This window comes from Austrofundulus limnaeus, unplaced genomic scaffold (assembly GCF_001266775.1).
Source record: "Austrofundulus limnaeus strain Quisiro unplaced genomic scaffold, Austrofundulus_limnaeus-1.0 Scaffold9, whole genome shotgun sequence".
NCBI classification, from domain to species: Eukaryota; Metazoa; Chordata; class Actinopteri; order Cyprinodontiformes; family Rivulidae; genus Austrofundulus; species Austrofundulus limnaeus.
This window is the reverse complement of record NW_013952411.1, coordinates 519,259-536,613: the sequence shown is the minus strand read 5'-3', so window position 1 is coordinate 536,613 and position 17,355 is coordinate 519,259. Positions and strand designations below refer to the sequence as shown.

The following is a 17,355-nucleotide window of genomic DNA, read 5'->3' as shown; positions in this document are numbered from 1 at the left end:
ATATTATGGGCTGGACTGAGATGGGCTCAAGCACCTTATCTGGCCCTCAGTCCATACTTATTCCATGTGATTAATGGCTGACATTAGATTGTTAAAATAGAGCATGTCTGTAGTAAAGTGYTTTTGCATCTGTTTTTGAARGAGGATTGTGAAATCYATTATGTTTTGCTACAGGTTYTTTTTCCTTATTTTGATTCAATTAAAATACTCCTTCTAAAGCCTATAGATCTCATACAGAGTGCAATAAATCTTATTTCTGTAACAGATGAGCATGTATGGTTGACGTTAAAGTCAGTTTCCCCTTGCTCTCCCCAGGTCACTCTCCCATCCCTCCCTCCTCAGCTGTGTTTTACTCGCTTTATTTATCTGTGAATCTCGTCATTTGTTTCCCGACATGCCAAATAAATCTCCCACTCCCAGGAATCACTAGCACATTAGCTTCCTGATATATCCTGACGTCCCTGTTGTGTGAGGGAGGTCTAATGAAATGATGATATTGACTGCAGGCTGCTTGCCAAATGCTTCCTCCAAGGCTTGCATGCAGCAACAGCTGGATTTCAGACTACTGTGTGGGTTTCTTCATTTAAAGATTATTAACCTTTGATAACTTTTTTAATGTTTCTTTATGTTCAGGCTACAAAACAATAATCATTCCTTATAAATTGTGTTYATGCACCACCACAATCTGAGCATTCATAAATTTAAACCAAACAGTAACTGTGCTCGACAAAACAGCGATAATAGCAACAATTATTACACCTTAAGGCCTCCGTCTTCTAATTAGAATGTTRTTCTTATCTAAATGGCCTCCAGTTAATGACTGCACTTCCACAGCTTAATTAATCCTGGCAGAAAGTAAATTTTAAGCAGATTAATAGTCCAGAGACTATCTGTCTGTCTCTGTAGCAGGAGAGTGTGTAAACGTAATGTGGAGCTAGTTAAAGTTGAAGGGAAGGCCTGGAGTAAAAACGGTTGCTCAAGTCTTTGCAAAAGAATAAAAAAAATAAAAATAAATAAAAATGCCAGCTCTGGAGCAGAAACACAACAAGTTACTGATTSTCTGTGTGGTGATTTGCTGTTTTTGGTTTTATGAACAAAACAACCTGCAACTCGAGCTTTCAGAGTCAGTCTGCTGTTTCGGTCATCACTGCTAAGAAAAGCAGGTTAATTTTGATCTGGTTGTTGATTTAACGGCTAATCTGAAAGAAGCCAAAGACAACATGGATTACTGCTAATGAAAAACTATTCTAATCTCAAACATTTTTATAGTGGTTCATGCACTCCACATGATCATTCTTTTCTGTTAGATAACTCTTTGAAAACACTAATTTTAGAGAATTAAAGAAAATTTTGTAATTGATTAACTGAATGATGCAAGTTTTGTATTTTTATACTTTTTAATCATTGCAGCCACATGGTTTAAACAGAGAATGTGTCTTATCAATGTGTTCTTTCTGTCTTCGTAAACAAATGTTTGTTACGTTCTAACATCTGACGAAAAAGGTAACACCTTCTGGGGTGTAACCAGGAAAAGATATATGTTAAAAGGTTGATTCATCATTATGAGAGAAGAGTTTTTTTATTAGTTTTTGTGTCGTCCCTGTCTTAGAGCAGTGTGGGCTTGTTTGTTTATGTTCTGATAAGGTGCCAAGGCCTATGGCTGACTGAAGCCTGACTGCTTTGAAATTTGGAATAAAGTTTTTTGAAGAGAATCAAATGGTTTTCTGCTTATTCAGCCTTCGATTTACTGATCATGAATTCCCTTCAGAATCAAAGTTTAATTTTAATCAGATTGAGGAGTTATGACTAATCTGAGCGAGGCCACGATTAAGTGGATTGCTGCTATTATAAAACTTCTACAATCTCAAAGAAAAAATTAACATCTGATGCAAACAACATTTTATAAAACTTTAAATCACTGCCAGTTTAACATTAGATGTGCCACGGTTCAAAGGAGTGATTGACAGGAATGCAGACCAACATGAGTAATTTACAGATTTAATAAACAAAAGAAAGCAAAGGTCTGACAAAGAATCTGGAAGGGCACAGAGGAGAGCTGGACAGGGATGAAGCACAACGCTAGACTGCATGATGAAGTGGGAGAATAATAACCCTAAAAGAAAACAACACAAAAAATAGATTCTACCATGATGGTAATTTGCAAGCAGGCACAAAAAGCAGCAGCTGTAGCATTATAGGTAAGACATTATTTGTTCATAGCCTTTCTACAGAACTCCCCTTCAAAAGATCAGAATCATCTCTTTAATGTGATAACTACTGATACTTGTGTTTAACTCTGTTATCTTCTTATAACGAATAAATGAACAACTTTTTTAAAAGAATCAGAGATCCATTATGTCTGTGTGTGTGTGGGGGGGGGGGGACTGTGGGGAGGAGGTCTGCCTTTATTTCCTCCTCCACTGCAGAGCAGGTTTCTGTGGTTAAATGTGACGGAACGAAACAGCAAGGCACTTTTTTGTGGCTGTTAGAGCCATTTTATGTTGTTTGTATTGTTTCCATTTGTGGGCACTAGAGGGAGGAAAAAAGCTACCTGTCACTGTCTCCACACCCAATTTAAGCCAGGTGCATCAGTGCTCAGGTGTGATGACAGTGACAGAGGCAAACAGTTTTTTGACTGTGTGAAGCGTGTGAACCATGAACTGTGTCAATGGATGTACACTGGAACCTAAAGGAACTTTGAAATGGAGGTAATGCATGGATTATGGAAAATAAATGACACACATTTTTTTTATGAAAGATGATTGAAGAACACTCCTTTACTAAGCGTCAAAACTACCTGTAAATTTGTCACATGGAGAGGCTTTAAATGGATTAGCTGGTCCATACAGTGGCTTTAGTTGTAAATTCTCTGTAGGACTGAAGAGTAATAAATCTAAGAGGGCTGTCCTGACACTCAGTTTTAAGGCGTCAGCAAGCTGCTACTGAAACAGTTTCTTTATATGCTTCTTGAAAGAGCAAGTGTCACATAAAGCATATTTTAATGAACTGTAAACAAATAAAAATGAAATATTAAAACTTTCATGTAAAACTCCTCCTTTAAAATGTTAGCAAGACTTAAAAGAAACAATTATTTAATTTGATACAATCYTCAAGGATATTCAGCTGTTTTACTACTGTAGCAAAATACAGCTTAAAAAATAAAGCACTTGTAGGCTTTATCAAGTTGTTGCACCCAGATTCATTGATAAGCCATGTATATTTACTTTAAGATGTTTCACCACATTGTGCCAAATCATGTTAACTGGTTCATGCGCTTTATAATCTAGCAATTAAATGTTAAAACCACAGAATTATTTTCTAGTTTTTTTCAATAGTCAAAATTTTTACTTGTCTTTTTATTCTCAAATACATTCTTAGTTGCGTACACCTTGAAAAACATGTTTTTTTTTTTTGGTCATTAGAAATATTATCTAGGATGTTTTTATTTTTAATTCTGAAAAATAAGAAMGTCGTTTTGACAAGGAGGAATGCTGTTTTGGAGGTTTTCTGATTACATGACACAACGGCCTGCCATACAGGTGCCTCTGTTGTAAACCAGGAACAGCAGGACAGACAGAAAAAAAACACGGTATGACTTGAAGTGGAGCCGCCAGATAACCAGCACAGGTATCCCGCCCTGTTTCACGGATTCAGGGGAAGATGGGGGGCTCTCAGAGCGTCCAGATACCAGGTGGAGGAACCGAAGGCTATCACGTCCTAAGAGTAAGAGCAGCTTTAATAAAATGATGCTTTCCCGTTTAGCCGCTTAGCTAGCTGTGATTGAACCTCTTCAGATCACAGAGTAAATGTTAAATAAATGTCCCTGCTGTGGTTAGTATTTGATAATAACGTCTAATAGGATTCATGTGGCTGAAATATCAGTGGAAGACTTCTYTTGGCTGATGTCATAATTAGATGTTTATGAATGAATCTGATTGAAAGGTGATGCTGGTTGTCCTCAGTCAGCGGAGTGATGCGTTCAATGACCGCTCCGATCCAGCTGTTTTTAATTATAAAAATGAACCGTACGGAAAAGATAACATATTAGTTCATGTGTACATGTTTATTGACCATATATGCATTTGTCCTCAGCAGTCGCACCTTTTTTTTTAAGCTCTCAGCGGATATTAACCCTACGTGAATAACCGGTGTGGTCACTATGAGACGGGTGTGTAGTTACCTTTTAGAGATCACGTTTTAGATTATATTTCTTAGAATACTGGACATACTTTCTTTAACTTGATTAAGAAAAAACCTGATTCACTGCAGATAATYGTTTTGACCCATTATCAGTCATTTTTCGTTTACTTCTGAGGAAATGTTTTCCTGTAGGATAAATCCCTGCAGGACAAATAAAGAGCGGWTSTGTGGAAAGGTTATGAGCAKTCATAATCTTACCTGTTKTAGATGCTCTTTAGTACAACCTCAGCTTTGAAGAAACATACTGGATTGGCAAAATAAAAGCTAGTCAATGTTAATGCTCCCATCTGTTTTACACATGCATTCAGCAGGGGTAGACATAACCATTGTTTAGGTTGTCCGAGACAACCTATTTTCATTTCGGACAACCAGATCCTGTTTCCTGGTTGTCTGGTGGACAACCAAGAAAAAARGACCTTGATTAAAGTTCTCTGCCGCGGGTGTCCGCCATTTGTAAAGATGAAAGGGAGAAAAAACTTGGTAAAGCCAAACAGAACAGTGTAACTTTTAATAAGGTCATGCACAGTATACACCTATTTAAGTGAAAATGTTTGACCTATCAGCAGAAAGACGTTTATGAATGTTGGGCAACCTCTAGATTTTATTAGCAGCATTTTTGCTGCTTTACTCCCTGAGCCTCCCTGAGAACAATTATATATAATAAACTTTGTCTACAGAACAATATACTTGTTAAATTACATTTTTCTTGAGATTCTTTTGGACAACCAAAATATTTTGCGGACAACCAGGTTTTATCAACAGGTTGTCCGCTGGACAACCTGAAAAATATCCTTATGTCTACCTCTGCATTTAGTCTGGGATTATTTGCAAGCACAAATAACAGCTCTACTTTCACTTCTGGTGCTATTCTTTAAAGTTTGATTCTTAATACTTGAATAGTGAGACATTGAAGATTTGTGCTCCATAAAACTAATGAGGAACTTTACCCCAAAATCAACTTTTTTTTTTTTTTGCAGATAAACTATCTAAACTGTATCCTAAGGGTAATACCTTTCTATTTATGACTAAAATTTAGCATTTTGGGCTAAAATTGTTTAAATGTACAATATTGTGTCTAAAAACGTCTTTGTGCTGCTCTGAATGAGTTCAACTATGGCTACTACATTTGAATTTYGTTTTTCGTTCAAAAAGTACCGTATGACGCTGCTGGTACTGTGTGACGTCTCATAGCAGTGTTCAGTATGAAAGCCTCTCTGTAGAGAGACGCCCTGCAGAGATTCAGGAGTTAGCCATAGCATTGGGGATCGTTGCTGTGGTAGAAGCTGCCTTCTCCTCACCGACAGTGAAAACATGGAGTCTGTCAGTCATAAAACAAACTGAATTAACTTACACATCCTCTTTGTGCTTCAAGATTTTTGTTTGAACAAAAAACAAGATTGCTGTATCACATAGTTGTGATCGGGCCAACACACACACACACACACACACACACACACACACACACACACACGTTTGTTTCTTGTCCCCGTGGGGATCTTCCATTGACTTCCATTCATTTTTTTTTAGCCTTTATGTCCTAACCCTGACCATATACTCTAAACTTAACCTCACAGACCTACCTGACCCTAAAACTAACCTAAACCTTGGTCCTACACCAAACCCCACACCTGTAACATGCATTTGGACCCGTGGGGACCTGGCAGTGGTCCCCACTATTCACTTCAGTCCCCATGAGGCTGCCTTTTTTGGTAAAACATTCCCCACGTTGTAGGAAAAACCCGTACACACACACTATCCCCATGATGTAGGAAAAATGTGTCTACACACACAAGGCTCCACAGCTGTTAGATTGTTGTTGTTGTTGTTGTTGTTGTTAGGAGTAGTAGTAGTAGTAGTATAGATCATTTCCACAGCCTTACTGTGTTCAGGAAAGAATTAAATGTGTAAGGTGAAAAATAAAAATAAATTTATACAATAATATCACTTTAGGCCGTGCCCCTCAGAGTCTCCACTTTGTAGGCATTTTTCAAATTTGCCTTGGGGCAGAGTTATCCTTTCACGGGGGGTGTAAGTTCACTTAAGTTCCACTTTAAGTGAGCTTTATTGACATCTCAGAGCTAAGTGTGTAGCTCCATGTGACGACTGGTGTCTATAACTGCAGAGCAGCACTGAGAACAACTTAAACGTTTACATGTTTCAGAAAATAGAAAATTAACAGATATAATCTGGATTGTATTACACATTAAAATTCTGATATTTTTGTTTGTATAGTTTCACCTGCTAAGGTGAATTTAAACCTTTCCATGCTCTCGTTTTTAAACAATTTAAAGTTTCATTTTCTTACCATTAAATTAGAATAATTCAGACTTAAAGGGCCTGTGACATGCTTATCCTTCAAATACAAAAAGTCAAAGAAAACATATTTATATTTAAGAAAATAAGCATAATACACATGATTTTACCCATTCTGTCTCATAACTGGCATATTTTCTATTGAATTTGGCTCAGCAAAGTGAAACAGGAAGTGACATCAAAGGGGCACTCTTTAAGAAAAGAATCTCTCTAGTCTTTGTTTATTGAAACAGTATTATTTGAACTCTTCTTCAACTCTGATAGTGACTCAAAATAATCTAAAGAAACATCAGATTAATCCCTAATTATTGTAGCATTACTCAGTTTTCATGCAGACATTCCCCTTTGGCATCACTTCCTGTTTCTTCACATGCAAATATCTCAACAACTCTTCATCTCAACGACGTGAAATTTGTTTTGCAATATCTTATTAATGTTCTTTTTCCAAAAACGCATTCACATTTACTACAAAAATTTTATGTCACAGGCACTTTAAAGTCAACAGCATTTATTGATGGAAAGTCTCCTTTTCAAAGGGTCCTGATACCTTGCACGCAAAACTATTACTTTATTAAGTTTGAAAACTTGATATATCAGAATCTCACAGTAAGCATTCAGCTTTGTCTTTAACTATTTCTACATGAAATTTATGTGCATGTCACAGTAGCTCAACTCGAAGTGTTAACATTTCTTTAACTCCCTCTTGTTCCTGTAAGACTGTTGGTTTAGTGTGACTGACAACTACACAGAAAAGAGTAAAAATCTCAGATCTGCTGTTTAAATTTTGCCAAATAAAGACACAATTCAAAAAATATTAACCACCATGATAAAAAAAAACTATGGATAGTTCTAAGGTTTTACATTTACTTGTGGTCCATATGAGATGAAAGTTTTGTTTTCTGTTGTTTTGACCTGATAACCTCCTGACATCCTTATGCTGCCTCAACTTTGCAGGTGCAGGAAAATTCCCCCGGTAATCGTGCAGGACTGGAGCCATACTTTGATTTCATCATCTCTGTTTGTGACACCAGATTGGTATGTTTCTGACCGCCGGGTTGGTAAAACCTCAGCCCTCATCGCAAACTGATTGAAATGTGTTGAATGTCTGACAGAAGAGGGACAACGACACGTTGAAGGAGCTGCTGAAAACCAACGTGGAGCTGCCCGTCAAGATGCTGCTGTACAACAGCAAGACGCAGAYGGTGCGGGAGACCACAGTCACGCCGAGCAACACGTGGGGTGGCCAGGGGCTTCTGGGGGTCAGCATACGCTTCTGCAGCTTCGAAGGAGCCAATCAGAACGTCTGGCATGTCTTGGTGAGTGCAGAGGGATCAGCATCTGTTAAATAGTTTATTCAATGATACGTAACACTCTCACTCTGCTGTTAATCTCTCTTCCTCCTCAGTATTTGAATTGTTATATCTGAGCAGGTCCGCACCTCGTTAATGTTTATTTAATGTGTTTCGAGTTCAGGAAGTTGAGCCAAACTCTCCCGCAGCCCTGGCTGGTTTGAGGCCTTACATCGACTACATCATCGGAGCGGACATCGCCATGCACGAGGTACCTGCCTTGCTGACTGGCAGTGATGTTTCGATTTATTTAGCAGCAGGCTGAGCTGGTGTGTGTGTTTCTGCTCTTTAAACAGAGTGAAGATCTGTTCTCCCTCGTTGAAGCTCACGAAGGGAAGGAGCTGAAGTTGTACGTTTACAGCACAGACACAGACAACTGCCGCGAGGTGGTCATCACCCCCAACTCGGACTGGGGAGGAGAGGGCAGGTACATCCATGTTACTTTCTGTTTACAGCTAAAAATCCAGATTAAATTGATTGAAAACCAAATTGGATCATTTGTTCTGTTGCCCGTTTGGCTTCGACACAATATAAACTGTTGCACTGTGTCGCTGTGCTTGTTTAACTCTGCAGTCTTGGATGTGGGATTGGTTTTGGCTACCTGCACAGGATACCAACACAGCGGACAGAAGACGACCAGAAAGTTGGACTTCCTGTTCAGACTCGTGGCGAAGCAGCTCATCCAACTAAAGATGGCTTCACAGAAGTATTCCCATATTTTCATGACGCAACTTCTAATTTACTTTTTTTATATTTTTAGATTTTGGTAACATGTAAATGAATTTGGTATACAGGTCCATCTCTCTGCCGTCATTCCAACCGTTCCAGTTGTGTTGTCATCTTCCACTGGATTGGAGCAGCCTCTCACCAGTTTATCCATCAGTTCTAATCCAACAGCTGTCAACAACCTACCAACAGGTACATCTCTGGAGGGGTAATACTCAAGGTCTGAYGGGGTGGGAGGTAGAGCGAAAGCTGAAGCTGGATTTGTAGATCGATGGAGAAATTCTTYGTCCACCATGGTAACATTTTCTGTCATTTCAGGAGCTCCTATTCTCCCACCGTCCAACCAAATAAGCCCCTCTCAGGCCTTTCCACTGTCTGCTCATGATGCTCCGACACTTTCAGGTTTGCCAAGTTATTTAGAGCTTTGTATTGAACTAACACAAARTTCAACTTCAAACTGATGTAGTTTATGTTGCTCAGGTTTTCAACCCCTTCCTGGAGATCTTCCACCTCTTCCTTATATGCCAAACCCAAACGTCACTTTGCCAAATGTGAATCATGTGCCACCTGCAGTTGGMTTACAACACACAGGTAATGGGTTCACCTCTGGCTGTACATATTACGTTTTTAAAGCCACTTATTTTCCCACTGATGAYCACTTATGTCTATATTTATAATCTGCCCCCCAAAATTACACCTTGTCATTGTTTGTCAGGTACACTGSTGTTCAAGTCTTTGTGCAACTGTTGAACAGGTTTAACCTGTCGTAGCTTATTTCTTAGAAACACTTAAGAGAAATGCCTACATAGTGCACTTCCAGTCAAAATACCTTCATGTAAAGGAGAGGATTTAGAAGTTGATTTTAGTGACGTGAAGCCAGGATTTAAAAATGCACCTCAGCTGCTATCATTTATAGTAGCTTAGCAAGATAACCCAAAAGTGCCTGACATCAAATTTTTTGTGATAAACTGCATTTTGGAAAGAGATCAATAAACTTCACATCCCTAAGATGAGTTGTCCAGATATTTTGCATACACAGTAAAGGAAGTGAACCTGTGTGCTTAATGTAATAAAAAAAAAATCACTAGGATTAAATGTCAATTTCTAATCTAGCTTATTTAAGCAACTGTTTTTCATATAAAAATATGTAATATTTGTTGATATTTTGTTTTTCCCTCCAGGTTTTTCACCTCTTCCTCCTCTCAACCTGCCAGCAGGAGTCCCACCAGTATCTCTACCTCCAGCTGACTACCTTTACCCACAATTCGCTGCTCAAGCAGAAACGACRCATGCACACAACAGCACATCTCCCTCTGCAAGCATTCAGATGAACAATTCACTGGCCAAAACACCCAACCTCTCGTCAGCGACCACCTCTGGATCAATAAATATCACCATATCTGCAGACTCCTTATAGCACAAAGTGACACTAAAGGATGACACCTTGCTCTAAAGTCCTTACCAGTCCATTTGCTGCACCACTCAGCTGACAAATTGGTCTTTTACAACAATCTGAAGTGTGTTTTACGAGCTCACAGATATACTGGTGCTACACTGCTGGTCTGATCAAATTCAGCAAAACCTGGCCTAATTTTTAAAACCATTTTATCACCACACATTTTCACAAAAGAGAATGAAAACACACTTTGTATCGTGTTATTTCACTTTTCTGAGTTATCAGTGTGCACCGTTTGGAAAACTGGTTACTTCAGATGTGGAAGTCAGCATCATTTCATATGTATGGTTTGGCCACTGAGTTTCAAAGGAATGYATGGTTTGAGGTCAAGTTGAGGATTTTCTGTTAAATTGCAGGTTTGCATCTTGCACAGTTGTCATATCATTTTTGGATTTGTATAAAGTAAAATTTAATATCTTCATTACACAGATTTCTATCAATCTTGTTTTCCCCCAGCCATCATTTTCCATTCTTAGTGAAATGCAGTTCAAACAAAAACCAGAAGGTGGCAGCACATTTTTTTTTGTATATTTGTGCAAATGTTGGAAACCTTAAATTGAATAAATGTACATTATCAGATAATCTATACCATTTACTTGCAGAGAGGGAAAAATGTTCCTGGAATTTATTATTCACTCTTAGCAGAACTGTACAATTTGTACCCAAAAAGGAACAAACGGCCCTTGAAAAAAATAAGAGCTACAAAGCAGCAAAATGAGACCAATCCAGGAAACTAATTTTATGTTGGGAAAATTTTTTAACTCTTTGTACATCATATTACTGCTGCAGTTCACAATTTGAAAATTTACCTATACAGCATATACAGTTTCCAATTTATCTGTTAATATTCCTGCATAGGGTCTTTTTTTAAACTTTTTTTTCTACATTTGGTTATTTTGTGCATTAAACATATGCAAGTAYGCTGCTCCAGCCTACATGACACTAGATGTCACCTGTATGCTACACATTAACATTCCCATGGCTAAGTAATTCAAATTAAAGCCTAACATTTATGAAAGAAACAAAATTATCCAAATCAATGGTGACATTTCTGTAGTTCTACTCAACAATAACTGTCTTCTCCTCACAGTAAATTAATTTCTAGCAGCTGAATAATTTGCGTCCTGGCAGGACCATGTCATTAAATCTAAATGGCAAGAAGCCAATTCTCCCTTCAGCCACTTTAGGCTTTATCATTCTGCAACATCTGAACAGGGTATCCAGTCACATTTTCTTCAAAGTAAATAATTTCAGTGCTTTTTTTCTCCCACCAGAACATCAAAATGATCCATTTACTCATGTCCTTTACAACATCTCTTCCATGTCCATCCATGATCAAGCCCTGGTAAATGAGTAAAAGCCTGGTGCAGGTCAGGAGGAAGATCCTCATCACCTGTGTCTGGCTTCCCCCCCCCGCCCCATCTCCTCAGAAGTCTGAGCTTCTGATGAGCCTTACAGGTGCAACTTCAGTCGACAGTTTGCCTTTTTCCGTCACAGTTCAAAACTGTCAATATGAGACAACACTACATGAAGCTAGTCCAGAACTGGCGGCACTCATTTGCATGTTTCCAGAGGAGCTTGATCTTCGCATGTGAGGGAGCAGGTAGGGATCACTTCCCAGCTGGAGAACGTCAAACCGGTCCTCCTTCCTGTACGCCAGGCATCGCCTTATGAAGGCCTAAAAAAACAACTTGAAAATTCACTTTTCCACAAAAAAGAAACAGCCATATCAGAATAATCAGAGTGGCATACAAATTTGTTTACCTTTGCTTCATTTGTAACAACAGGTTTGACAGGGAACTGGACCTCAGTAGCTTTTAGTATGGTGTTCTCCTGCAGAATGTCCTGCTGTGACTGATTGTGCCCAAAAGGCTGCAGATTTAAAACAGGCACAACTTAAGCTTTAGGCTTAATCTACAAAATAAAATTGAAAAACTTAAGAAAAAAATGTATTATCCTCCTTACCTTCCTTCCATACAGACATTGGAAAAATATGACACCCACTGACCACACGTCCACCTTATTGGAGATCTTTGGAGGTTCTTTACCAACCACAAAACATTCAGGAGGCAAGTACCTAACACCAGGAACATAAAAATAAGGTGTTTATAACACAAGCACAAAGGTTCACAACCACTAAATGATTACCAAAATCCARGTTGAATCACATTGCTCAGGTGCTAAATTTAATTTTTTAAAGATTAGGTACTGAAAAACACAAGCTAGCAGAAAGCATGTTACTGAATTGTATTGCTCCTCCTCTCTAAGCAAACTGTCAAATCTACTTCCTCCTGGATGTATAGATTTCATCGAGCAGTAATTTGTCTCACCAGTAGGTCCCTGCACCCTGTGACGTCAGATCCATCCCATCTACGCCATAGTTATCATCATCCATGATTTTAGAAAGACCAAAATCTGTGATTTTTATTTCCCCACAGGCTGTGCCATCAACCAATAAGATATTACCTGGAAATCAAAGTACATAAAAGTCAGCGAAACACTGTGAGCGTGTGTTCAGTCATCAGATGTTCAGAGGTGTGTTTACCTGGTTTAAGGTCATAATGGATAATGGGGGGTTTGATTTCATTTAGGTACTTTAGCGCATTCACGATCTGCATGACGATCGACCGTGCCTCTTTTTCAGACATTAGCTTATGCTGCTTCAAGTAGAAATCCAAATCGTTGCCCTCGCAGTACTCCATGACGGTGCAAAACCTAGTGAATGAACAAATGGCTTTCAAGATTTACCGCCCACATCTACATAACTAAAAAAATAATGCATTTAGCTACTAACGTGTCTGTGTCCAGTGAGAAGTAGTCATAAAGTTTTACAATCCTGGGATGGTCCAGCTCCTTATGTATTCTGTACTCTCGACATGCATGCCTGTGAACATTGATGGTTTTATGCCATTAGAACTCAAAGAGAGGAGGTGCAGAGGCTGGGTTATAAGTAATCAATACATACGTCATTATCTTAGTCAGAAATTAAACACACATACTTGTGATAATTCTCCTTTTTTTCCTCTCTCCAGTTCTTGTTAAGTTGGTGGATTTTCACTGCAGCATATCGTTGCTCAATCAAGTCAAATGCCTGAAAAAAACACATGCAGGAAATGTTGGGGTTAAAACACATGGTAATGTTTTTACTGTGATTTAATTTTTCTGTTCACTTTGTATTTACTCTGCACCTTTTCTGTTGACGTGACGTCGGTCCACGTCTGTTCAATAATTAATAAAAGGCTTAGTTTTTTCAATTTTTTACAACAGTACAATTTACATTTTTAGGATGTATATATGACATACCTAAATTTCTAAATTTTCCAAGAGTATGTATTTACCTAGTGTTTACAGTTGTGTATTTAACCAGTTCGTTTCTATTGTATTACAGCAAATTACTAGGGGTGCAACAATACATGTACCTGTATCGAACTGTTCAATACAGTGCTTTAGGTTCAATACACACTTGTATCCAACAATACAGTTTTTTTAATCAGCCTGTCTTCTGAAGATGCTCTGTGTTGAAGGATCAGTGGATCTGTGTTCGACTACTCCACCTAGGCTGCATTTTTGAGCGCAGATCCACTGAGAAACTTGCTGTTTCAGCAACATTTAATTTAAAAACTGTACTTATGAGGTTAAACAAATGTTCATAATTAATTTAAATAAATTACAAGTTAAAAAGGGCGTGGAAATTTCTCTTTTTTGTATCAAAAAAATATCGAACCGTGAAACTAAAAAATTGAACTGAACCAAATCGTGAATTTTCTGTATCGTTACACCCCTACAAATTACATCATTTTATTTAGGGGGTTATATTGACTGGATCCAATTATTGTGGGGGTCATAACCCCCCAGCCCCACCCTGCAAATTAAACCCATGGGTTTACACAGAACAAAACAACCTGTTTGATTATTTTTGGTATACTCTTTAAATTGTGACATCAACTTACCTTGTAAACTTCACTAAAGCCCCCTCTCCCCAGGAGATGTAGGAGCAGATACCGTTCATTCAGAGTTGGATGATCTTTAAATCTTTAGATGGAAAGAGAAAAATAAACCATTTTAGATCTAGTTAAATTTGTATACAACAAACTCACTTTGGACTTTGGCAAAAGAGAAGTTAAAAGGAAACTTGTTATTAGTTTGTGGTATCTGGATACTGTCCTTGTTTGTACATCGTTTTCAATGTCAAAGTAGTATCTGTCAAAGAARTCGGATTTAGACTCACTGGGAGCTGTCTTCATTATTTATTCTCTTCAACTCCCTGATGTGAAGGTTGCGCACTCTCTCCAGGCGCTCCAGCTCAGCCTGGATCTCAGCTTCTTCCTATAAATGATTCAAGAGCATAAACACACAAGTGAACAGAAGGAACTGGCTATAAGGAGAGGAGATCATCCAAAGTTTCCTGTACACATTTCTCAGAGAAATCCCATCTGCTGGCTTTGTACAGAGTGAAACTAAAAAAAAGACCAATTTTTGTGTTTTTAAAATTTAAAATTAAAACAAAAGAAAAGTTTTCTATTTTGAATTATGCATAAAAGGATCACCACGAAATGAATCCACATGTGAACCAAACAAGCTGAATCATAAGCAAATGGATTTATGGGTTTGTTTGAGAAGCAAAACATCTTCAAAAGAGAATCACAAAAGAAGTCCAGTTGTCTTTGATTCAACTTGTTAGGATTATCGTGTCCAGGATAACTGATAATCTCCATATTTCACATGTGACATTGTGTCTGTGCTTATAAAGAAATGGTAATACGTTAAACAAACCTTCTTCAGATGTCCAAGTCGCAGTTTGAAGATTTCTTCCTGCTCATGGTACTCTGCTAGGGTCAGTCTTAACCAGGAAAAAAAAAAAAAAAGATCTCTGTTGAATATTTCATTTCAAAGACTGGTAAAATTTGGATTGCGACTGGATTATACACAACATCTAGTSTGAGGGAATTGGCTTACAGTTGAGGTAGGCTGGGTTTTAGAAAGGGATCGTTTTCTGCTCCATTTACTGCCTTGGTTTTGCGTTGCTTTGGCTCAGAGTTTGTGGTTGGTGCTTGAGAGTTGCTGGAGGATGGAGGTTTCCTCTTGGCAAGAAGTTTCCTCTGCCTCTCGATGTCTTCTCTCTGCTGGTTTATCCATTCTTGCTGTCTGCTCGTGGAAATGGAATCAGAACATTCACAGTAAATTAGTTTTTGAATTCAAAACAAGATAATCATTTACAGCGTCAATAATTATTGAATCAGAGTCTGCCTCTTGTGTTAAGCAAGCCAAGTTACAGATATAAAAAGTTTACTCCACAGAATTCTTACTTGACAAGGTTTTGAAAGGCGTAGCCATCCGTCCACTGCTCTGTGAATGAGGCCCCGTGTCTCACGGTAGTGAAATGGCCTAAACGTAATCTATCCTGCATGCTCTTCTCTCGACARGCCTGCTTCTCCTGGTTGCTCTGAGGAACGATATTAAATACATCAGATTTACAGATATTTGTACACACTAATGAGACTAAGGAACAGAAATGCACTTACCTTTTCTATAAGCAACTTCTTGCTCATAGTGATGCATTTATTCAAGCGTTCTTTGTACTTTTCAAGTAATTTTTGTTGCTCATCTATTTGCCGCCTGAGATCACAGTTTGCCTAGAAAGTAGAAAATCAAAGCATCACATCATACAGCCTAAAAATGAATAAAGTGAAAAAAATGTTTATGATGTTGACAAACAAAAAGATTATTTTAATACAAAATACTGGTGAAAGATTGAACCACTTTATTCAGGTGCTAAAGCAATAGCACAAACCAGTTGAGCTTTGATGTAATGTAATTGAAGTAATGCTGTTTTCTTACTCTTAGCAAGTCGTCTATTCTGCCCTCCTTCTTCTCAAGGTCTAAATTCTTAGTGCTTTCAAGGGCAGCCAGTTTCAAAACTGTAAGGTCAGTCTAGAGGGAAAAAAAGGAAAAGGGTTAAAAGCTCACAGGAAATTCTTTGTGTAACATAAATGCTTCCAGATTTCAGTCACCCCCTCACCTGAACAAATTTGAATGCTAGTTGCTTTGGATTCGTCACGTGGTCCCCAAAAGACATATTAGTAGGAGATGAGCTATTTTGTCTAACCTAAAATAGAAAAAGAAAATTAGGACTGGGTAACCCAACGAAGCAACAGAAGGAAATGTTTCATCTGACAKTTTGGTGTAACCTACAGTGGCGACCTGAGCACAGTGGGAATGTGAGTTCTGGGGTGAACGAAGCACGGGAGGGAGACCTCTCACAGGACTGGAGCCGTTTCCTCCCTGGAACTACAAGACAAGTGACATCACTGTCAAACATCTGACAGCAGACCTGACAGTGATTTTCATTTTTTTTAAGCAGAAAATTAAATATGTATCACACATTAAGATAGCACTTATCCAGGACATTTTTACCCGTCACTTCAGTTTACTGTATAAAAAAATAAACTATACTTACATCAAAATAGTCACTTATTTTAGGTCCTCGGACAGCTGTTTTGCCTTTCAAGAAAAAACAGAAGGGTGTTGAAGTTTGACAAATTTGATTAAAATCACRAAATACTCTTAAAGAGTCAAATCTATAACCAGGTTAAATAAAGAAATCAACCTTGGCTGCTCTCTGACTGGATCTCAGGTTTCCTTTTTCTGCCTCTGGTTGTTTCAGACTGTTTCTTCTCTGGAGTCTGAAAGATCAGGTTGTTAAGTAAGTCTCATTATGATTACTACACAACAAAACKGTTTTATTCTGCTAAACCTGGACTGCTGCTGTATGTCCTTCTAGACTGAGCCATTTTGTTCCAACACAATTTAAATTTATCTATAGACATAAGGAATAAGCAATTTAATTTGTTTTTCCTTTGCTCTGATAATCTGAAGTAGAACTAATTATTAACACCTGTCAGAAAGTAACCATTGGATGTATATACAATACTTACTGAATAAGCAGGAGAGCTGCCTCTTTTTACCTCTGACCCCTGTGAAGTAAACAAAACGTTAAACTACTCTCACCACCTTCACCTATCAATAAAAATATTTAACATATATGTAGATAAAAAATTATATAAAAAGCGTAAGCATTTGTGAGTATGGACTGATTCTGTTTCTAGATAAAAAGTCAGCGGGTTAAAAATGTACAGTAAAACGTACTGGATTGAAAGATTTATGCTAACTTTTCCAACAAGCACAAATTAAATTTGGATAATTTACTGGATAATATAAATGAGTTCAGGATTATTTAAGCCAGTGTTTCCCAAAATTGGGGTCAGGACCCAAAGTGGGGTCCCAAAACATCAAGGTGGGGTCCTGAAAAGA

General features: G+C 38.1%; 2 protein-coding genes across 3 annotated transcripts in view; one reads left to right on the top strand and one right to left on the bottom strand.

Annotated features, from left to right (window-relative positions):
- The first annotated feature begins 3,559 nt into the window (after positions 1–3,559).
- On the top strand, positions 3,560–10,468 carry LOC106512774 (Golgi reassembly-stacking protein 2). Its single transcript, XM_014001318.1, has 10 exons — positions 3,560–3,723; positions 7,468–7,548; positions 7,626–7,829; positions 7,987–8,073; positions 8,159–8,289; positions 8,436–8,568; positions 8,657–8,780; positions 8,907–8,990; positions 9,069–9,179; positions 9,770–10,468. The coding sequence occupies exons 1-10, from the start codon at positions 3,661–3,663 to the stop codon at positions 10,003–10,005; spliced, it is 1,254 nt and encodes a 417-aa protein (XP_013856772.1). The 5' UTR covers positions 3,560–3,660; the 3' UTR covers positions 10,006–10,468.
- A 300-nt stretch (positions 10,469–10,768) lies between these two features.
- Positions 10,769–17,355, bottom strand: part of tlk1a (tousled-like kinase 1a) — an 18,670-nt gene continuing 12,083 nt past the window's right edge. For both annotated transcript variants that reach the window (XM_014001297.1, XM_014001303.1), the window contains exons 4-22: positions 16,980–17,018; positions 16,652–16,727; positions 16,502–16,545; positions 16,237–16,332; positions 16,064–16,150; positions 15,883–15,975; positions 15,567–15,677; positions 15,351–15,487; positions 15,001–15,189; positions 14,818–14,884; positions 14,273–14,370; positions 13,995–14,076; positions 13,044–13,135; positions 12,839–12,928; positions 12,590–12,759; positions 12,375–12,510; positions 12,010–12,121; positions 11,809–11,916; positions 10,769–11,722 (exon numbers count right to left, since the gene is read on the bottom strand). In XM_014001297.1, the coding sequence (XP_013856751.1) occupies positions 11,552–11,722; positions 11,809–11,916; positions 12,010–12,121; positions 12,375–12,510; positions 12,590–12,759; positions 12,839–12,928; positions 13,044–13,135; positions 13,995–14,076; positions 14,273–14,370; positions 14,818–14,884; positions 15,001–15,189; positions 15,351–15,487; positions 15,567–15,677; positions 15,883–15,975; positions 16,064–16,150; positions 16,237–16,332; positions 16,502–16,545; positions 16,652–16,727; positions 16,980–17,018 (1,998 nt within the window). In that variant the 3' untranslated portion in view covers positions 10,769–11,551. The remainder of the gene's footprint in view (positions 11,723–11,808; positions 11,917–12,009; positions 12,122–12,374; positions 12,511–12,589; positions 12,760–12,838; positions 12,929–13,043; positions 13,136–13,994; positions 14,077–14,272; positions 14,371–14,817; positions 14,885–15,000; positions 15,190–15,350; positions 15,488–15,566; positions 15,678–15,882; positions 15,976–16,063; positions 16,151–16,236; positions 16,333–16,501; positions 16,546–16,651; positions 16,728–16,979; positions 17,019–17,355) is intronic.